Source organism: Anticarsia gemmatalis, chromosome 8 (genome assembly GCF_050436995.1).
Source record: "Anticarsia gemmatalis isolate Benzon Research Colony breed Stoneville strain chromosome 8, ilAntGemm2 primary, whole genome shotgun sequence".
Lineage (NCBI taxonomy): Eukaryota > Metazoa > Arthropoda > Insecta > Lepidoptera > Erebidae > Anticarsia > Anticarsia gemmatalis.
The window spans coordinates 1,571,648-1,595,770 of record NC_134752.1 but is presented as its reverse complement, the minus strand read 5'-3'; the positions used below and the strand labels follow the sequence as shown (position 1 = coordinate 1,595,770).

General features: G+C 32.2%; 1 protein-coding gene across 2 annotated transcripts in view; it reads left to right on the top strand.

Moving 5' to 3' along the window:
- Ggamma30A (guanine nucleotide-binding protein subunit gamma-e) overlaps positions 1-23,551 on the top strand; it is a 48,141-nt gene extending 24,590 nt beyond the window's left edge. For both annotated transcript variants that reach the window (XM_076117045.1, XM_076117044.1), the window contains exon 4: positions 20,913-23,551. In XM_076117045.1, the coding sequence (XP_075973160.1) occupies positions 20,913-21,018 (106 nt within the window). In that variant the 3' untranslated portion in view covers positions 21,019-23,551. The remainder of the gene's footprint in view (positions 1-20,912) is intronic.
- The last annotated feature ends 572 nt before the right edge of the window (positions 23,552-24,123 follow it).

Below are 24,123 nucleotides of genomic sequence, written 5' to 3'. Positions count from 1 at the left end.
ACTACTTCCTACAGTTTTATTCCAAAACAAAATTATTACTTCTCAATTAACCACAATCTAAGCCATTAATTAACACATAAATATCCTGTTTACTCACTTGTTACATCACGCGTACAAGAAACATGTAACCGCTGACCTTATGGCCACACACGTTCTTTGTAGGATTTCATGCTCACCTCGGGGCCATACATGTTTTACTGGTTATCTTAGGAATAGGAACTGAAAAGGTAGAAAGTGTTAGAAAACTGACAATTGTGTTAAAGATTGTAACATTTAAATCTAAATTACTTACTGTAGCGCAATTCCGTTTAATTAGTACTAGAGACTAACTCTACTAGTATCGAGAGTTTGACATTTAGAATGTACTGCCAAAATAGTTCCTACGACGCCCGTTAGAGGCGCTGATCAGATTTTCATACAAATTTTCTCGATGACTGGCCGGTTGTCGGTAGTCGACAGTAGTAGAGAATCGAGCTACTGAGATAGAGATTACATTTTTTAGATTGATTTTTTCAATTCATTTATATTTTTCATGAACGAAATTCAGTTGATATTTTTTAATATATTTGTCAAATCTGAACTAGATTGCTATTTTTCATAAAACAACTGCTGTATAGCCTGTCTAAATGTCTAATTTACTATAATTTAATGGTCTTGATGATGACTATTTTCGTCCTCTACGTACAAAACCTCCTCAGTCAAAAAAAATATAAAGTTTTGTGTATGATCTAATTTTGAAGTACTACTACTAATGCTTTTTGTTTTCATTCAACACACATCATAACCTTTTTATTCAAAAGTCCCAACACTCAACCCTTCAGAACCACGTCGCAACTGCACCCAATAACCCCATAACAAAATCCGATCAGACCAACAATACCTCGAGTCGATCGTATAGAAGAAATTCCCATTATTTATAACCCATAATAAGAATCTCCCCGTATTTCATACACCAGTGATTTATGAAAAGCGTTATTCAGAAACTTAGAAAGGGTTTTTCCAATACTCTTATGTGCTTTTTTCTATAGGTTATTGGCTTTGCTATGTTTTATGTTTTTGTGTATTGGTAAAGGGTTATTTTTGGATAGGTTTATGGTTTGTTTCTCTGTATACATCAAAGTACTGTCTAACTTACTATAGATATTTTAGTAATCTATTATGGAATGGGCTACTTGGAGAAGCGAATTGTTTCTTTTTGCATTTTCTAGGTACTCGGTTTTTGGCTCTTAATTTATATTCGTCGATCACGAAGCGCTGTTGCCCGAACTCTTTAATACAACGAACATTTTACGTTTTTATTAAAAAATACAGTTCCTTCGCGAAACTCATTAACGTTTTGTTTTTCAATAATATGAAAAACGTGCAAACATTTTCCCGTTTTCTTAAAATATAAAACAAAATTCGCTGAAACAAAACCAAACCCCATTCCATTACATTGAGGCTTCGAAAATAAGCTTTCAGACAGTAAATCGATTACATTATAACACAGCCTGTATGATTTAAAACACCAAAATGGCGATAATCTAATTCTTTTTCCTTTATATTTTCGATGAAAAAACAAAAATTGTATCTTCTAAGAAAATTTCTTTTGGCTTCCAAAACTCAATCAGGGAAATTTGACAAAAGCGGGAACAATGTATAAAAGGAATGAATTTTTTGTTGTGAAAATATTTGGGGAGGCTATACTTATGTTTGGTGTTTAGCAAGTCATTGAAGGTAAAGGGCAGCCTTCTTTACTTTTTGCTTCATTCAAGATGAAAGTGTCAAGGGCAGTAGGTTTGGCTATACTTGTGTGATACATGCATCATGTGCTTCATATGTTTATGATGACTGTTATAATGCGACTGCAATATTTTGAGACTTTGTTTCAACTCATTCTTATTTGTCATTTTGGGTCTTGGAATAGTCTTAGGTAAACTTTCGATACAGGGATCTGATTTCTATACAAAATTTTTAACAATGATCAGCTAAGCATGCGCTTATCGCTCTAGGTTAAAGGTATAACGATATTGAAATATTTTGTAAGGAGATTTAGACACCATGTTACCGTAGAGTTTGTAATTATGCAAGTATCAAGACAAAAAGTTTACTACCCAATCTAAAATATTGCAGATGAAAAGTACGTATATAGGCAAACGTTCTTTGAAAAATTGACCTGAATATTATATAAACTATCCTAAGCAACACAAAGTAACGAGACCATTTCCTTCAAAATATTCCTCTATAAACGTAATCCACGTTGCCACTTAAAAGGCACTCTGTTCGATACAAGACAAACTAAACTCATAAACAAAGATGAAAAAACTCAGGACCATAAACGGGTACTCTTAAATTTTACGACCAGCATCAGGTGTTTATCCGAAGTTAGTGTAAAGAAAAAATATGTATTAGAACAGCTCTGTGGTCTGGGCGGTAGTGGGTACGACTGTTGATGACGAGGGCTCGATTCCTAAGTGCTACAAGCCTTTTTTATTTTTATTAAAATATTCTTAAGCATAATTATTCGTTAGCGCGAGATTAACTGTGTATGCGGATACTGAGATGATACTGTATACGATTACGGCGAGGTCTTAGTTTCATTCATGGGTTGGTTCTTGTATTTTCTTAGTGCTATTAGTTTTTCTCATTTTTATTAGATTTTTGTAGCCTCTTTCGGTCTATCTCTGTACCTTTGCCCAGCAGTTAGACAATAACAGGTTAAAAGACTGGTATATGGCAATGAGCTCGTCACCTATGAGAGAAACATTTTTAATGGCAAAATGTGGATTATGTCTCACTTCTCTGCGTAGATCTTTTGATTAACAGGCGTGATGCTATGAGTATAAAAAAATCCCACTCGAACACGTTTATTGAAAGTGAGTCGTGATCGAGTAATTGGTGTTGTTACCATTTTTTGCAGTGTATTGTCGAGTTTCCTTTCGAGTTGCTTGCGTGATAACGACCATTGTAGTATTAGTAACTTTCTTGGGTTTAGTGTTTAAGTTGTTCAAGCTCTCAGAGACTATTAGCTTAACAAACAAGACAACTTTCTTGAATAAAACAACAGGTTATATTGTGTACCTTATTACAAAGACAGTCATTTCCAATACCACTTGTATGAATGTGGGTACTTTGTTTCTCTAGAGTCTTGTAGTAAAGGTAATTGATTTGACATCCTAAGTATCTAGATAATGTAGAATATCAGATTTTGAATAAAGCAATTTTACCGTTGCTGCTTCAACTAATTACAGATTTTCTAACTGTTTAACCTGTTATACATATTCCAGGGGACTGACTTACCTTTACGCGTATTGTGTACAGTCTGTCACCATCATATTCTTTTATTTTTATGAAAGGTATGATTACATACACAAATAAACAAAACTCTGCAAAGGCTCTGTAAATTGTAATTCGCGCGAGTCATTTCGCTTTTAGAAGGCACAAAATCATTACGTCGGTATGGCGAGACCTTAACATAAAACGGACCCAAATTCCGCCGTCAGTACCATGGGACTGTTTTATTGTGCACATTTATCTGAATTTTCATAAAGATTTCGTTCAGGGAATCGTAGGGGAACAAGTTTTTTGAAACTCGCAAGATTTTTGCTTAACTTTTTTGATGTTGCTTTTGAATGCTGTGCTAATGAAATATGGCGTCCTAGGAATAACTTAGTACTTGAAAATAACATACTTATTATTTTTTCTGTACTTACTTTTATAACTTTAACAAACAAGACAACTTTCTTGAATAAAACAACAGGTTATATTGTGTACCTTATTGCAATGACAGTCATTTCCAATACCACTTGTATGAATGTGGGTAATATGTAATAAAATTCTATTGTTAGATTAATTACTGAATCTATTATAACTTTACTTCTTTCACACAGGCCATATTTTTGAATTCCAAATTGAATATCAATATTAAAGATGTTCTACGAGATTTAATCAATACCTAGTTTGTTCTTTAATATTTGATTAAGAAATATAAGTAAATATTTATACTCAGTCACTTGTGTAATATAATAACTACCGCCTTTGGTTTGATTTATATCGCTCATGCAATAAGTATGACCCCGATTAATTACAAGTTTTGTGGTTTCCTCATATGGATTAACAGTAGGTTATGATAAATTCATGTCATATTGTTAGGTACTGAAACATAATATTTTCCCGTATACAGCTGTTTTTCATTTTACTTTCCTGTGCCTGTGTGTATATAGGTAAATTAGTGGCTGACTTCTACTACGCGTTAAAAGATTTTCAGAAGTAGAATAAATAAAAGAGGTACAAGTAAATTTTATTAACATTCGTTCAGTAGTTTTTACGCAAAAGGTTGACATAGCTGTATATTTAATTATATAAATACGTCCAAAAGATAACTTTTTTCCTCACAAACTTTAACATTTAGTAAAATAATTACTTAATAATTATCGGAAGAAGATCCATTAAGAACAAAAAACCGACCCAAAAAAATATTTTAATCGTTTCATTCGCACGTCTGTGCTAAAGCTACAATCATTATAATACGTCAAATATCTCAAGTACACACTTTAAAAAAACACTGATGAGTGTTCAAAAATGTCCACTTGTTCACGTTTCTAAACCACGGATACGAATAAGAATGTCATCAACATATCGTTTCGGAATAACTGACCCAAAAACTGCGTCAGTACCCTGTTCGTGACAGGGGTGTTTGGCAACCCCTCTCATGGATGTGTCGTGGCCTATTTTTGAAAATATTTAACATTTAATATAATTTTTCGGGTTTGGAATGGTATTTTTGAATTGGCAAAGATTTTAGGTAAACGAGATTTAAATAGAAACGTAGTCAGATGTCAATAAATCGAAAAGAATATTTATATCTGTTTTAGGCTATAGATAAAATATTTATGTTCGGAAAAAACAGTTAAAAATCCTTTACAATAAAATATAGTTAGTTAACAAAAAAAGTTAGATAACTTTTCTGGTTAACTAAGGTTATCTTTCTTTATATTTTTTAAGACAACTCTCACGCTAAGCATTGCTTTATATAATTTGCTTGGATTTGATCCAATATCGGTATTGTTCTGACAAAAGTATTGTCCGCTATAGTCTTGATAAGTGATAGGCACATAGTACCAATTGTATATTTTTTCATGTCTTTTTGAATTTGTCACTTAACATCTTGTACAAATTGCAACATCTTTTTCAAGTTCCAAATTTCAAACGCCTCTTTTTATACACAATACATTTTCTGCATTGTAACGCATTTGTTCAGTAGGCCATAAATTGTGCCCTTCCACTCAAAATGAGTTCTTACTTACAATACTAAATGCAAAACATCGTTTGAGTGAAAATAGCTGACCCAAAAACGAAGTGGTCTCATTCGCTAAATGTGACAGGGGGGTTTTAGCAGCCCCTGTGTCAGGGCTGATCGGTGTTTGTTTCAGTGGTGACTATCTGAATTATTGGGATTTCAAGCGTATGTTTCGAATGTTTGGTGGAGAATTTTGTTTGATGTTTTGGTAAAGGGACTGGACATTTGAAAGCAATTTCACTTTAGTTCTTATGGATTTATTTACTACAAGCTTAAACACATTATCCGTAATGTGATCCAGTGGTAAACAGTATCTCTGACAGAAATAAAAATGTCCATAAAGATAGAATTTTCCTATATTAGAAATCAATTTTTATTTGAGACTACTATCATTATAATATTCGAAAATTTCTCTCTTATTTATTTGCTTTTATCGGTCTAAGACTAATAAGATCTCAATTAATCGATGTATTTTTATAATATTTTTACAAAGAAATTTTTACGATACATGAGACTATTTTAGGTACATATAAGAATTTCGCGTGAGATCAAAAATCCTCATCACTATATGCCATCGTAAATCCACAACACTTCTTTACTTTCCTTCGACACAAAACTGACCTTTTAGAAGGTCACCAGTATCATATCAACACTATTTCCAGAACCTCAGAATCCACTAAAAGCCCGTAACTTTCTGAGAGGAGACCTCTAAATCTCTCAGTCCATGAACGTGCCGTCGAAGGCAAAAAAAGGATTACTCACCACGAGATAAAAGTATCATGCTTCAATCCTTTTCGGGAGATATTTCTGGACTTAACTTGAAGAGTACTTGAGTTTCAATGTCTTAAGTGGTTTAGGTTTTGTGTTCCAAAGGTCATTGACTTATTTTAGACGCTAGAATTTGTTTTAACTACGTCTTGGTTTTCTCCCTCGCTAGTTTGTTGTGTATTTTGATCACAAAGAGTGGCGTTCCGTCTTTTCTACTACCTCAATGGGAAATTTACGTTGTTCATAGACGGCATTTCCTATATTCTTTTTAAATAATTCTTGATTTACGAATCCAGTTAAGAAAAATACCGTTATTTAATAAATTGCTCATGAATTAGTTCCTATGCGTAACGAACTTGCGTGAGATATTTTATACGTTAAGCTAATGGTCTCTTTAAAAAAAACAGTTTTTAAATCTATATTACTATACTTAAAGATAGTCTTAATTTAAAAAGTGCATCGCGTTTAATTACTGATTAAATTAACTATTCCTGTAATTATAGCGAAAAAAAGAAATTAAGTCAAAATACAAATACAAGTAAATTGTTGGTAGTGTAAAATTGTAAAATAATGCAGTAGTAGTTAATTCAGAATATTTCATGCAATAAACTACGTATAAAGATTTTTTTAAACACATGCTCTCCCGAACAAAAATGTCGAGAGTCTCTTGCATTTAAAATAATAAAAGGCTTCATAAATATATTTTTATTATGATAATGTTCGCATTCGTCGCAGCCCTGGCGTAAGGTCGTTACATTAATTTTTATGTTATGTTTGTATTGTCTGACCGACTCTTATGGACTTCGTATAAAGCCTTCGAATAAAAATTCAGTGAGTACCGTCTTGATGGTTATTGAAATGGCTGTAGCGTCGCACAATACAACGCTAGTATTATTTAAATAACGATTTTGAATAATAAATACAACTATTAGACTGCTCAGGTGGTCCAAGATGTTTTGTCACACGAAACAAAAAAACTCCTCCGGAATAAGTTATAAAGAAAATATTTTGAAATAATGTTATATATAGTCATAGTTTGGAAGGACTTTCGCTACTTTGCTTCACAGCTTATGAATAAATGCCAGTCAAACTATGTGCCACTTAAAAATGCAGGAAATGTTAAAATTCCATCTGATAGATACATAGATCTGAAACCTTAATATGAAGTGCCGACAAGCAGCTTTTAGCCACTCCTCTTTAATCATTTTTAAACATTTTTGGGACAAATCAATGATGTGATTGCTAAAATCCTCAAGAACCTCAAATCCCAGCATCACATTTTCATAGTCTACTTTCCCAAATTAATCTTATAAAACCTAAAGTTTCCAGAAAACCGTTTAGAATTTAACGTGTCCTAGTCCAATCCAAGTAATTACGTCTCCATCTCATTTATCCAATCATTAATTTTTATAGCAACTCTTATGATTACTAGGCTTCTTCGTAATGGCTTAGAACAACGGCTTAGAATAACGGCTTAGAAAACGGCTTCCATATTAATTGAATTGCTTTTATTGTTATTAACGCGTGGGTTATAAGGCGAACGATCGGAACTTGGGTCTCGCCTTTGAGAGCATCGTGAAACTTATTCTACTTGACGTGGCAAATCCTCTTCAGTTGTTTAATGCAATTAGTCGTGGTTGATGTTTGGTTTCTTTAGTTATTCGGTAACGACGCCATTTTCTTTCAGGATTAAATTAGCTTTCCAGATACTAGATTTTTTTTCTGTAGGTACACTATCGTATTTCTTCTGCTTTCTGCGTTATTTATAACTTTTATGTGCGTGTCATCTTATTCATTTCGGCTCGTTTTGGGGACTTTCAAGATGTGGTTGGACATTTTATGTAAGCCTTAAAAAGGGGACTCATAAATCTTTTAATAAAACATGTCCATTATTTTCATCAAAATCTAAACACGCATTATTATAGCTTCTGTAAAAGATTGAATTTTCCTAGTATTTGGCAAAGTTTATCTCGAAAAACTGACACCCAATTAAATTCTTTTCACCAAACTTTAACAAGCCGAAACCAAACAGATCCTAAAGATCCCAAAGAGTAAATAATTTCCAGGCGCTTAAGCCTAATTGGACTTGTAACTTGTCTTCGACGAAATGGTCGTGAAAGTCAACGTGTAACATGTACTAATTCGAGAGCTCGTAAACCTTGCCCCCCTCCCCCCTACAGTAACACCCCCTACCTCCCCCTCACAAATACGTGACTTCATTGGAGAATTACGCAAATTAACTTGACATGGAGCGTAAAAAATAACGCTGAACACGTACTTCGTGTTTCGCTAAATTAAATTAAGGATTGACTTTAAAGTTTTTTGATATTGGATCTGGAATATGTGGGTGCAGTTAATTTTTATATTTTGTTTGTAAATTGGCTATAGTGAGTATAGAAACGGTTGTAGTCTTGTAGTCAGAGCTAATGTAGAGTAATTAAATATTAGAAATTGAAAGAAATTTTCTTTCATGGTTTAGTTATAAACTAAGAGTCCCGAAAAATTATAAGAGCTCGTACTTTTTGAAATAATACATGTGGTATGTTATGTATGTTAAACAATTCGTTCCTAACAATCTATAGATGTGTCTAGATGATTTTCATTTTAGTAAACGATAATGTCCAGCTAATGTACCGTTCTAATGAGTTGAGAAAGACTTCTCACCCCAGAAGATATTATTAAACTGGTCGATAGAAATTTTCACACTAGAACGCACATTTCTTCATTCCCGTCAGTTAAAGGAATAAGGTAACTCTTTATCCCTATTATCAAAATAGATCCCCTTACTGATCCTGGGCAAGGGTCTTCTCATAAAATGGGAGAAGAGCTTTAACTTGTGACCACCATTACTGGCCTGCGGGGCTGCAAAATTTGCAACCTTTGAAGAACTACATATACTATATGACTGCCTCCGTGGCGCAGTGGTTTAGGTCACCACGCCGATACCACTAATAATTGTTTCGGGTCTGGTTGTGCATTGTGTCCGTAGTTTGTATGTTTGTAAAAGTCCCCGCGACACAAGAGCAATTCTTAGTGCGGGAGTTGTCTTTAAAAAAAAAACCCGTTATTTTTTTTAAACTCTCAGGATCAAGGTTTTTCGCATTGTTTTTCTAAACTAGTTAAATAATTACAGTTTACTACATTTTCCTACGAGATAGTTTCCTGTGTGCATAGTTGAAGTTGGACTTTGCCGGTACAAAGTTCTGATTAAGTACTAAGTCTGTTTTAAAATGTATTCACTGTTGTTTTGTTTGTTGTTACTTCTTCGTTGATCTTAGAATGATCATTTGCTGCTAAATGCCTAAGTGGTAAGTTAGGAATATCTTGTATTATAAATGACTAGCTGACCCGCGCAACTTCGCTTCCGTCCAATAAGAGAAAATGGGTGAAATTTTTCCCCGTTTTTGTAACATTAATTATTGGTACTCTGCTCCTTTTGGCTGTAGCGTGATGATATATAGTCTATGTCCTTTCTCGGGTATCAAAATATCTCCATACCAAATTTCATGCAAATTGGTTCAGAAGTTTAGCCGTAATTGAGTAGCAGACAGACAGACAGACAGAGTTACTTTCGCATTTATAATATTAGTATGGATTGTATTATATCATGTGTATCGAGATCAATACCAGATCGAAACTTATCGTTTATGCGATATTTTTTTTTACTTGTTACCGTTAGGAGTTACCGTGAATAAACAATTGATGGTAACTCCCAATTATAAAAAAATACATAAATACTTACCACTTAAAAATTGTAACGCCTGAAAAGGGTACTTAACTGTCGCCACCCTAATATAAAAATGTGCTGTATATAAAAAAAAAACAGAAGCAAAATATGAATTGATTTTACTACGAAAAACAGGCGCGGATGGTCCACCCAGTAAAAAGTTATGAGGTAATAAACAGAAAAAAATACAGTTGAATTGAGAACCGCCTCCCTTTTTGAAGTCGGTTAAAAAATGCTTGTTGTACTTTTCTCTCTTTAATAAGATTAATTATTCAATCCATCTAAACACACTTTAAGTGTTGTTTGAAATTAATCTTTAAATAATATATCTAAGAAACCTTGCCTAAGGTACTGTGAAGTTAAATTACTTCGGCTTCTAGCCCTGAATCATTAATAAGATGTGTCTTGTAGGTATTAATTATAAAGTCATTTGTATCAACGAAGACATTTATAACGTTGGAACAAAAACTTTAATTAAAATCGAGTCTAGTTGACGATAGTGTTATTTAGTATGCGGTTTAAAATTAAAGTTTAAAAAATCTGGACACCAGTTATTTTTAAATTTGTAACCCCGGGTTTCTGAGATACATTTAGCGGTAGTTTATCTATCCAATAGCGTTTCAACTGATATATAAAAACGCTATTGAATCTATCTATAAAAAATCTCAGAAACCGGGGTAAAAGATTTATTTGCTATGTAGTCGTAGTTAATTTTAATAGCACCAGTGAGTGAATGCATAGTTAGCATATTCTGTCTTTCTCAAATGTCTCAAAATCGTCACAAAATATTTATTTGCTGAAATTTTGAGTCACATTTGTTACTCCTATCAATGTTTTTGTTGTCAGTGATTATGCTGTTGAATTTGGGTTGACATCTCCAACTGGAGTGAAAAAAAATAACAAGCTAGTTATCCAATAGTTTTTAGACTTCTGGGTACAAAACGAAGTAATAACATTATCTATACTAATATTATAAAGCTGAAGAGTTTGTTTGTTTGTTTGAACGCGCTAATCTCAAGAACTACTGGTCCTGAAAAATTCTTTCAGTGTCAGATAGTCCATTTATTGAGGAAGGCTATAGGCTATATATCTTCACGCTACGACCAAACGGAGCAGAGTGGCAATAAAAAATGTTACAAAAACAATGTTGACCCATTCTCTCTTATGTGACGCTAGCGAAGTTGCACGGGTCAGCTAGTAATTTATATGCAACATTGAAACCTCGACAAAAATCTCTGCAAAAATATATCACTGTAAATGTCAATCTCACAACATTTTCATTCTCTAATAAAATATCAAAGCAAACAAAACTAATTAAAAATTTTCATCGTACATACACACATACACATCTCCATACTCAATCTCATACAAACTCCGAGGCTGATCGTTTTCAAACAATGCTGAACAAATTTACATACACACTGTTCGCACATGTTCTAAAATTAGATATTAGGGGCGAATTAGTTTGAAACGTTCCTAGTTTTTGAGTTAAATCACTTTGTTTTATTGGTTTAGGATAATCCAGATTTAATTTCGATTTTTAGTAGGCATATTAGGACGCTGTGGCCTAAACAACTGATGTTTAGGTAAGTTTATTAAAATACAACTATCGATCATATTCCCAATAGTTGTTAGGACGCTGTGAAAAAAGGATAGGGTAGGTTTTATAAATTAACATGTAGATTTTTTAAGCAAAATGTAAAATGATTCTTGCTATATTTTACGGCGATCTATTCATATATTCATTCTTTACTCGTACATAGAACTTATGTATGTAGGTTCTATAATTGATTTGTAATTTTTACAACAAACTCCATTTGTCCATAAATCAATTGCATTATTTCTATAGCCTATAATACAAATAGACTTAACAGAAAAATATAAGCTCAATACTGCAGTATTTGATTTCCCGATAAAACATTACTGCATAGTCGTTTCTATCTTCAACAATAATTGTTTACACATCATTATTCTGCTTTAGCAAGCATATTCGATAAATGCAGATAGATATTCTTGAAAGTACTTGAATTCTGACTAAATCCTGCAATTGCAAGTTTTGATCTAAGACGTGAGTAATTGGGTAGCTGAGCTAGCAATTAAGCCAATTGAGTAGGATTTCCATCTGGTTGTTGAATATATCCTTGCACTTCGTGAGTTTTAGGATTCATTTGAATATTACCTTGAAATAAAAACAAGCAAATAATATTTTTTACGGTAAATCACAAACTCTAACTTTAAGTTCTCAGTAATTTTCTTTTCAATATAAATTTATTAGTGACTTTAAATATAATAAGCATTAACGATCTTAAACATCATAACAAAGAAACTCAACTTAAAGCTTAGCCACATGGCACACTTTGAATACGCGAAGACCAAATTCGTATCACAGAATAATGATAAGTTGACATTACGAAATAACATACAACATTTATACATAGCATGACGGCCTGTTATACCTGAAGGTGAAGACAGGATTGTGTGAAATATATACCCATTTTCTTTACTAGCAAATTTAATCCCATGTAACAGCAACGAGTCTACTGTTATATTTGAGTCAACATTTATTTCATTATTTTACCCATAAAAAAACTGAAACAACGTCTACCACTCACTTGCAGCAACTGCAATCGCAACAAAAGCAAAAAAGTCAAAACTCTCTTTTCACCATAAACTTAAAAGCGAATAGTCTTTAACACCACACACGTCCCCTATATCGATCGGGGTAATTACCTATTGGTCATGGGTATTCCCACCCTCGGCTACCAACCCCTCTAAATGAATTAATTCAGACATTACAATCATTTGCATTTTGCGGCAAACACACGACAGTTTTTGTGAGCTCTTTTGTACTTACTCGTGTGGCGTATTATCAAACAAAATACCTCTAGGTTTGAAAAGGCTCAGATTCTAATGATTTTGTGGTGAAAATAAAATTTGTTTTCAGACTAAATTATATACGGATACGTCGAGAAAAATTATGTTAAAAAAAAGTTATATCACTGTTTATATGTCCGCGATAAGTTGATTTGAAATCGAAATCTACTTAAAGTTGGTAGGTGTAGATAAGTTTTTACTAATAGATAGTACAAGTCCTGGAGGTTTTTGTGTCAAATAATATACTAAAATCGAACTTAAACAAAACGTAGCATGCTGCTTGTATTATATAAACTGTTATATGATACATACACATAATACAAAGAAAGATAAATACGTTAAAAATGCCTCCTATAGGCATTTTTTCACGTACAACTCGAGTAGAAATGTTGAAAAAGTTATCATGATAAATAACATCAAACAAACTTCCATATGTAAGCACCATTATGAAGTAAATGAACCAAAACCAATAAATTCTGCGTACACATAAATACTTGTTGTCTGCATTTGTTTAGGTCTCTCCTGTTGTATTGACCAGACTTGTAAATGTATAACTTTAAACGTATTCATAATGTTCCTGTTGGTTATAAATTCATTCCTGTATTTTTCTTTCTTTTTGTGGAAATGTAATTTGAATCCGAATTGCGTTTGTTGATGTTTTATTTTCGTATGTTTGAAAAATATATTTTGATTTCATACGGTCTTTTGTTTTTGCTTCTGCGAGTATTAGGGATTTATTACATTATGGCTCCACGCCCTTTTCATTGTTGTTCGATTCAGTAGATTTCTGGGGATGTCGTAAATTTTGTATGAAATTTTGATTTTAACGTTAACCTCTCTAGATTCAACCACATGACTCTACTCATTATTATCGTTCATTATTGCTGGCTTATAAATCATAACGTGTGTCAAAAATGTATCAAAGTATCCTTCAAAGAAAGAGCCAAGATACTCATGGCAATGATTATCCAATGTTCATTACTGTAATCTTCAGTTTCTATTACTATATTCTTATCATATTCATATTCATCTCCATCTTTTACCTTCACTTCGCTTTCCTATTCATTACCAACATTATCTCCTAATTTGTAAAGATTGATTCAATCTAATTACCGACAAACGTCACCAGCTGACTCAAAAACGTCCCTTCAACGGCAAAACAAAAGGTCGCCAGAATTCTACCATCCGAAGTAAAATTACCTCAAGATAAGTAAACAAAGTGTCATCCCCAAGAGAATGATAAATTATTCAACGTCGGGTCCCGCCGTCGGATACCTTCCAAACATTGATATTACACAAATCTGGCCGACAGTAGGGAAATTATTGTTTTTCGCAAATATCATTATGCTTATTTTATGTTGAAATATTCAAATTATAGATATCGGACCGAATATATTGAATATTTTGGTAACAGATTTGTGTGTTTAGGATGCATAAGACCGGACTTTACTGGGCCGAAATGCTGCCGTTGCTTGGACGGAAACGGATATCCGGGTGTAGGCGACGAGAGTCTAGTTTCGAAAAGTATTTCTTTGGCTTGAGGCGCTTCCTTAAGCTTTAACAAGAATAAGTTTTATTTTAATATAAAACCAGACAAACTAGCGTTCAAGGATCCAAGTCTCCCTCGACTCGGTTGTCTAGCTTACAGTTTTTTTTTGTTAGTGGTTTTGCAGTCTTCTTAGCTTTTGAATTTGTATTAGTAAGACTAGGAGCAGAATACTACAACTTTCTTCAACATTTTTTCACAGCTTTGTGAACAATTGTATTAACTTATTTTAATGAACACTTCGTTTAATACACAATAGTCGGTCATGTGAAAATCACATCATATTAATGATGGAATCAAAATTTTCTGTAACAAATAACCAAAATGTATTTCCTGCTGCATACTTAATATCATATGTTTTAAGAACCAAACAGTCACCCATCTAAACCACTTCTCGTTTCAAATTACTACTTCAACTGAATGACTGACTGATGGACAACCCACAGCCGAAGGCGTACTAAAGTCGAAATTTCCTATAAAAATTGCTTAAGTAGTGTAGAAAAGCACTGAGAGAAGATTTTTGGAAATTCCTCCCCGAAGGGGCCATATTCCACGCGGGTAAAGCCGGGGCTAGAAACTAGTTAACTATAAACATATAGTCCTCATTCTACATACCTTTGTTATTTCATCCCTTTGTTACACGGTTACACCCCATGTCCAGCGACTTTTAACGCTTTCATTTATATGCTAATGTATATCTCTGATGTCCCAGCTTTGCTACTCTTTTGAAAGGTTTAAAAAAAGATTTTTAAATTGACTTCCATTAGAGATTTATTCTGTGTCATGGAGATTTATTTACATTGTAATTAGTTATTTAATGACAGAGATTGTTCGTGTAGGGATGAGCAGAAGCAAACCACTACTTGCTGTTATTTTTCATACTTATTTAGATTCAATAATTCCATTCTTAAATCGTCATCCAGATTGTGTGAAAGTTTAATTTTTTTTTTCGAATAGTTTTTATCGAGTATTTATCTCTTTAGAAAATAGTGAATTTAACCTAAATTACCAACCTGCAGAAACAAAATTGAATTTCAGTGGAATCTGCCAAAACTTTATTGTTACAAACAGAAAATACTGCTTACATAACCAAAAATGTAGACATAGTTATTTAACATTCCAAGTATAAAGAGATAATTTAATCCTACAAAGAGTAGCGAGTATTACAAAAAGGTTCTTATTACACAATACAACACAATCTACGCAACTATAACACACGAGATAAACCGTCTAGACGAAATACACATCCATAACCAGACAGAGCCACAATCAATACCCTTCATTTAAACATAAAAATCTTTATATTCCCCTTTGTGAGTTAGTCTCGCAAGACTCATTTGACCAAGGATAATCTTCCGGTGCGCTCTGCAGCCTCAATGCACAAAAGAGATAGAAAATCTTAGTACTCCAACCGGATTTATTCTTTCTTTCCTTTATTGATATTCTTTGAAAGTATATAAAGTGAAATACGGGTTTGAAACACCTGGGTACTAACGACTTGGAGTTTAGATCTTCAGAATAAAATGTATGATAATGTGTTGAAGTTTTCGAGGTTTCAAAGTCGTGTTTCTTTCCAAATTGATGGTAATATTGAATAACATTTGGTTGAACGATTGTCAATTCTGTTACTGTTTGATTTGAGATATAGAATTGAGAACTGTTGGTCTATTTAGTTAACCTCATAATTGATACCTAAAATGGCTACAGTAAAAATACGGTAAAGTATTTTTTTACAAAAAAAATTGTTTTCCCACTTCTACTGACTATCGATAATTAACAAAACTAATCAACGCCCCGTGCGGATTCCGCCAGAACTATTTTCTTTCTAGAATTTGAAATGTGAAATGATCGATAGCCAATAGTAGCCGTACCAATTTATTTTAACCTAAAGCCTAAATTCGTTTCATACATATCGAATCGAATCGTGACTACTGAAATAACGTATTAATCCGGCAGTCGTGACGATTAATTCGATTTTCTATCGCAACCGGTACCCGGTATAAATCTCGAACAGTTTTAATTTGGACGAAAACATTTGCTACCGTAATTGGCAATTTACGCAAGGTCCCGCATGTTGACTCCATTTTTTAAAGCTTTGTAATGAAATGGAAAAGTTTTGGACTTTTTTTGTTACTCAATCACTTTGATAAAGGATTGGGGAGAAGTGGGGCAAATTTTTTTGGCTATAGCACCTTAAAAGCTAAATTATTAAATCTTTATTAATGGTGGTGGCAGGTTTCTTGACCTCCTTTTCGTAATCTTTTTAGACATAATGTGAGAGCGATTATTTTTTTTTGTGATAACCCTTTATATCACAGTATGTACTCTTAATAAATTGTGGCAGGTATAAAAATATGCATTTATATTTAATTTTCTTCTAAGAGCCAACCTGCTATATAGTCCAATTCAATCAAAAGCCTTTGACTGATTCTTATATTTCCTCCTTAATATTCTAACAGGGTGTTCGGTTTTATACTTTCCTTTTGAAATATATGTTGCTTCAATACTACTAAACGGTCACCCATCTACAAATTAACCGTATGGAAGGTTGCGTACCTCGAATTATTCTCGAGCAATGACTGCAGTTTATGATTAAAAAATGCACTCGGTCGGTATTGAAGTGACTATCAAAATTAGATATAACCCATTTATCAAAGCGAACATGAATAGAATTACTATTTATAATACTTTTAGACGATAAAAACGTTTTATATTTATAAGCACTTCAGTTTAATCGTTTTGAGTCTATAAATTGTTTGTATGATCCCTTTATTGCACATAAATTTATTTAATACTTTACTTAGTGTTAATAAATCATTGTTTGTTGTTATTTAGCTCGAGTTGTTTCATTTTGAAGTGGATTATGTAATTTAGTGCAAATTTTAATTGATGGGCGTCTTTTCACTTTATTTACTGCAGGGAATTTCCCATTAGTTATTTTCTATTCCGTGAACTATTTTCTTCAGAGAAATTTTAAACTTGTAACGCGGCTGGTTATTCATGTTCTTTTGAGATTAATGTTATAAGCGAAAACGAAAGTTTGTGAGGATTATTGTAGGCATATATTATTATGTTTGTTACTCTTTTGCGCAAAAACGTTAAAAGTCGGTACACCGATAAATTAAAGCAAAAGATACTTTTATCCTAAATTTACACACTTACAAAGTTTTAAACAGAAATTACTATTCTTACAAATTAGAACAGCTTATCTAGCCGTTTGACTTCTTCAACTAAAGTACCACTTAATATAAAAAGTTCATAGAAATTCAGACATAAAACACATTTCAATTCATTTCATAATCCAATTATTATGTAATGGGATATCAGCTTACTATTATTATTTCACAACACATCGTCTATTGACCGCGTTTCTATTTCCCAGTAATTTAATTATTCACGTCGCTCCGGGAATCCTGTATTTTCTAGGGAAAATACGTTTCTCTAATACGAATTCTTCTCTGTCCCCAAACTATAACCATGACTAATACAATATACAATAATTCCAAAAGGACGTAAGTAACCTGAACGCTTTTTATGTTACGTCATTTTTCTCATGAAGATGCACCTATTTTATTTTCCTGATAGCTTAACCAACACAATGTTTGTTACTGAATATTGTTGTTTCTATCATTGTGAAAAGAACATACTTAAATAATATTAAGCGTTTGAAATTTCAATTTCTCGACATAAAATAGTTCGTGTAAATTACGCTAGGGGCGTTGTTTAGCTTTTCATACAAAATTTTGTTTGCTACAACTAGCAAACAAAATTGGTTGTGGTTTTGCTAGCTAGTGGGTTGTCGATAGTTAATAATAGGAGACAATATGTAGACAGGATTGTTCCTTATTGATCTTACGCCTTTTTTCTTTTCACTATAACCTATTTCCTTAAGGGAATTTTCATAGACTTTCGTTTAGAAAAGCGCTTATGTAAGTTTTTATTAAATTCGATTTACGTCTTTATTCCACTGACAGTGATAAATATTCATTGGTATATTCAAAAGTTATAGTTTATTAGTTCAGTTTATAGTTTGAAACGTGGCACTAAATCTGCACTACTTTAAACGACTTTTACTATATTCTATAGTTTATTGTTGTTTTATATATATTTTACTATGTATTGCTATCTTGCTGGCGATTACTTTACTTATTTACTTACTATAATTATTAACGTAATAATTACAGTTTTAGTGCATTTTACCTACTTACTAATTAAGAATATTTTTTTGATATATTTTATCATTCCTAGGCTCAATGAGTTCGATATAATGTGTATGACTTCTTTCAAAGTCTGTATAGAAAATATTATTTTACGATAAATATATATATATATAAATGATTCCTTACTCCCTTCAACTGCCCGTGCAATAGTAAAGCAATTTTGTATTTTCATTATATAATAATTTATCATAATATGATTCACGCCACAAGAATATTTATTTATTTTTAAGCTTCAAACTGTGATAAAAACATTCCAATCTAATATATAGAAAGATAAAAACTATCAAATAAAAAAAACATCAATAACCACACAACTCTCTCACTCTAAACGCCGCCATTTTCCAAGCAGAGCCATGAATAAAACCTAGTGTTCCATAAGGGTTGGTAGTTATACGGCTTCAGTGGCTTCGGTGTAGGTCGATCGATCCTAGCAAGTACGTCGAGTCTAACGCGACAGGGTTGTGTATAGCTATGTCTGATTGTCGAGTAATGGCTGCCGATTGGGAATTTTGTACGATTTATTAGTTACTAACGGAGTAATACTAAGTTACGTTAGCTAACTAACGTTAGTGACACAACGATGTGACTAACGTTAGTCAGCTAATGTTGTGTTTTATTGAAAGAAAACTTTAGTGAAACCTTTGTTTAACTTTTAGATTTAAGTTCATGCTACATTTCATCAAAACTTGTCAAAATTTTACTTTCGCATTTTTAATGTTAGTATGAATTTGTCTGGTTGTCCAGATTGCCGAAAGATTTACGGAGTGATTGTCTGTTCGTTTTCTACTGCTATTTCTCGTAGCTATATTGACTTTGTCAACTTAATAGATGTCGAGAAATTTTGTAAAAAATCTGATATGCGCCTCTAGGATATTTCGTAAGAACTATTTCTCTATGTACCTAGTTTAAAATGTCAAACACTGACTTCTTGATAGTAGGTTTTAGTTCTTTATTAATTATTTGGCTCAGTAAAAAAACAAATATAAAATTACTGAATTTGAATAAAAAAAAAACGAAATACAATAACCATTTTTTTTTATTCAATATGGAGGTAATTTTATGCTGCTAGTTTTATATATTTTTTCAATTTAAAATTGGTCCATTTACAAAAGCCTCTGATCCGAATCCGACCGGGAATGTAATCGAAGTGTATTCAACATTGAAAACTTCGCAGACATTTCGTTTAATTAAAGTTTTAGCATTAATTGATTCCGTTTGGACTTTCTTTCATTATGAAACTAAGAGTTGAAGTGGACTGTTCATAAAGGATTTAAATGCTTTTGGTTTAAGCGGATTTTATTATTCTGACTAGTTATAATATTGTTATTAATATTATGAATGTGATAATTTTGATGTTTCGATGTTTGAAACTCAATCGCGCCAATACTATGGGACGGATTTAGATTTTTTTTTGTAGACAGATATTTTATAATTCAAATTAACACATCAGGTATTTTTTTTTTGGGTGTCTTTTTACGCGGACGAAGTACTATAGTATAATTAACGAATTTCTACTACATTTTAATTGTCTTGATTAGTTTACTTATTGTGTTAAGAAAACTAACCACACTAGCCTAATTACTTACTAAAAGTGAGCAATATGTGAATAAAATCCATTGTTAACAGCGAACTAAAGCACACATTATAATTGTCTCATTTCGGATTCAACACATTCTTGAAAAAATATAAGCGTTTGCATTTCGTTAGTACATACCATGGCGGCACCTCTCTATGTATAGTCACAAGCACAAATCTATAAACATAACATATTCTAATACATTAAATTAATTATTACATATTTATGCTCGTGGCTTTCTTTACTACAAATACTTACATGTTTTTCTATATTTTATTGTTATTATAAAGAGCTATTATTTTTATTATTTTTCCTGGCAATTAGTCATGAATACGGTATTTCCTAAGTTATGACTTGTTTTCAGGAAATTAATTGTGTAATTATTACAATAGCATTCCTTACCCTTGAGGCCATAGTTCTGCGACCGTCGATATTATAAGACATAACATCTTAGGTTTGATTCCTAGGTCAAAAAGATTGTTCTAGATAAGGCGCTACACGTCTACTCAGTATATAAAATTTTAAACAATCCACATGCGACTATTTTGTTAAAATTACATATATTTCGTGTGAAAGAAACAGTTGTGAGGTTAAAAATATCGCAGACAATTTCGATACGTTCTATTTATGTACTAACAATAGGTATTGTTATTTAAAAGGTTTCAATACCAACATGATTTCTTTATCAAACAACTATTCAACAAAGAAACCCTTTCGAACACGCTCCATAAATAATGAAATCTATTTCTATAACCCTATTTAATAACACACAAGACCTCCGACCAAAGGGAAATAAAGTGAATATGTGGAACGTATTAACATACCTAAAAGCAAACTCCAATGATTTGCCAAAAATAATATTGTGAAAGAAAGCACGCGAATATTTTCTTACATTACCGTTAATCCAAACCTTTTTTTTGCAGGATGAGGGAGTACGTGGAAGAGAATGAAAAGAACGATCCACTTATACATGCTCCCGACAAGAAAAACAACCCTTGGGCCGAAAAAGGAAAATGCATCATTATGTAACCATATTAAACATAAGTAAAAATATCACCAAAATTCTAAAATATTCAGTTTAAGGAGTACGGTATCGAGTCTGGTACATTCTGAAGATTATTCGAAATGATCAACTTGCTGAAGAAGACCACGTGAAGGAAGAGGCTTAGCGAAAACTGCCAGACAATATAAAGATATAGAATAACCACCAAACTTAGAGCCAAAACTTGAAGTTACATTATTTTCATTAATTGTTTTCGTAGTTTTTGTTCCCAAAACGAATCTAGTCCCTTATAATTCTAATGTAAAGAATGTACATTTAGACTGTGCGAGAAGCAAGGATGTACTTATGAATGTTTTTGTTAAAAAATGAAGTTTAAAAAAAATGGTTGTAAATACGTTAAATTTTGTATTTCTAGTAATAGAATGTTTGGACATGATACTATCGGTAGAGGTTAATGGGAAAGTTAAAATGAATGAGAATAAAAAAAATGTAATGTGAAAAGTGTAAAATAATCTTAATTGAACGTTGACAACCGATTTATTATTTATTTGTGAAATAAAACTGGACGGGTGTCACCTTGAAAATTGTTTAGAATATATTTTCTAAAGAACCCATGCAGTTCCATACAAATATAAGCAACTTCCTTTTTCATCTGTTTGTATGGATTTGGGATGGATTCTGTTAGAGCCAGTTGCATGTGATCCATCACTGCGACGGTACTCACCAGACCTTGCCACAAATTTAGAAGATAAAAATAAAATTAAATGTGAAGATTCTCTGAGCTCATGAATCTTCGTATTTAAAAATATAATGTTAAAACTATAGGGATAATCGCAGATCACAACTTAATACATATTCGCTGAATCACGGATTAGAAATGAATAAATATTGGCAATAAAGGGAACGTAGGATGAATAAAGTTAAACGATTTAAAAAAAGGTAGTAACGATGAAAAAAAAATGTAAATTTAAGAGTAATGCGACATAATCTTGTTTGAAAGTTAATTGTTAAGCTGGTTAGGATAGTTTTTTATAAACACGGGTACATTCCACAGTGCCATTGGTCTAGTTGCTTCTAGCTCTTAGCTATCTTCTATTCTCCAGTTCTTAATATAATCGCTACTAAGCAATCTATCGTTTATTTCCAGTTATATAACATCTATGATTTGAATATCCCTAACACCTTATAAAATATTTAAAACTAAGTATTTAAAACTCAAAACTATCAAAAATACATTTTTAAATGATCTAGCACTCGTTTAGCTTAGTATAATTCAAAATTAAACCGACGAAATTCTACCTAAGTCATTGAGAGTTACTTATTAAAGCGATACGTAGTTTCCATATAAAATTCTTCTAAATTCGTAATCTAAGATTTCTGTGACTGTGCACCGACATTGTTCTGTGAAAGAATCACATTCGGATCGGAACAATTTCGGTATAACCCAGTCCGAGTAGCGCTACTAATCTAACATTCCAATTAAACGGATTGAATTTAATCCTAATTTTTGATTAAAATAGAAAAATTTAAACTTACGCACTGTAGATAATTATAGATTAAAAAAAAAAAATCTAACTTTAAACTATAAATAACTCTTTCTAAAAATTTAAAAAGTACCTTCCTCTACCATATCTAGACACGGTGTATGGAAAATCATTCTGGCTGTGAATCGAATTTGGTTTATTTAGATGATTTGATCGTTGATCGCTAGATGTCAGCACACGACGAACATCGTTCACGAGCCCGGCTCTGCCCGGCAATAACTCACGCGGTTTAGTTCACTAAAGCCAACCACAGCTTCTCTATGGAATCATCGTCTAAGCAACCTATGTCAATTCTTTATACGTACTTTTTCTATTTTATATCATCTACACTGGCCATTTCCGCTCCACATAATATAGTTTGTTCATCTCTCTCACATAAGTTCAACTATCCTTTAGGCATTAAAATAGTTAATAAAAATTAGAGTTTTTAGTAAGTAAAGTAGTGTTAGTTAAGTAACGTGAAAAAATCAACAGTTGTTTGTTAATCAGTATAATAAAAAATGCAATTCAGAGATTTTAACCTTAGATTATAATAAACTGTTTAATTAAAATTAGTAAAAAATAAGGGAAAAAAACTTGTTTTAAATGTAGTGGCAAGGTCTGTCATGGTGTTTCTATTTTAGCGTTTGAAAGAGTTTTCAAGGTGATATTCTTGTGTTTTAAGTTTTTGTATTTTATGTTAGTTTATTTCCTTGTTATGCTGTGTTGTACCAAAGATATTGAGGGCTATGGAAGTCCCATAAACCAATAATTTACCCGCTATCAAAATGACATAATAACATTTTAACGCCGACGTCTTAGTCGTAAAAACGTCTTAATGTTTTACTTAAATTAAATTTCGTTTAATTTTACTTAAGATAAGTAATAAACATAATTTTTAATGGATTAATCCGTTTAATAATTAGGTAAGGGTGATATTGGAAATGATTTTTTTAGAATCAATAGATGTAAGGTATCGTATGTTATTATTAATTATGTAATCAGTAATCACTGAAATAAATGAAAATCTGTAATATTTGTAGTTTTTATTTACCTGTGTCAACCACTACATACACACACACAATTTTTTCAGACTGACAGTTTATATTAGTTCAAATAGTTGACATTACACTTGAAAAAAAATGTTGAAAATCATAAACTTCACTAATTAAATTAAAATGTGAAAAAAAGATAACAATACTTAAGAGTTGTTTAAAATTGAAGGACGTTTTTGCATTCATTTACACACTGAAATCAGAAGCTATACCCTTTCAAAAATAAAAATAACAAATTAGAAACAAATAACAATTTGAGAACAGAAAACATTGATTAGATTTAGCACACTATTAATCTCAAATTCTTTATTTTTATACACATATACATTACTAGCTGACCCGCGCAACTTCGCTTGCGTCATATAAGAGATAATACGTAAAAAAAAATCCCGTTTTTGTAACAATTTTTATTCGTTCTCTGCTCCTATTGGTTGTAGCGTGATGATATATAGCCTATAGCCTTCCTCGATAAATGGGCTATCTAACACTGAAAGAATTATTCAAATCGGACCAGTAGTTCCTGAGATTAACGCGTTCAAACAAACAAACAAAC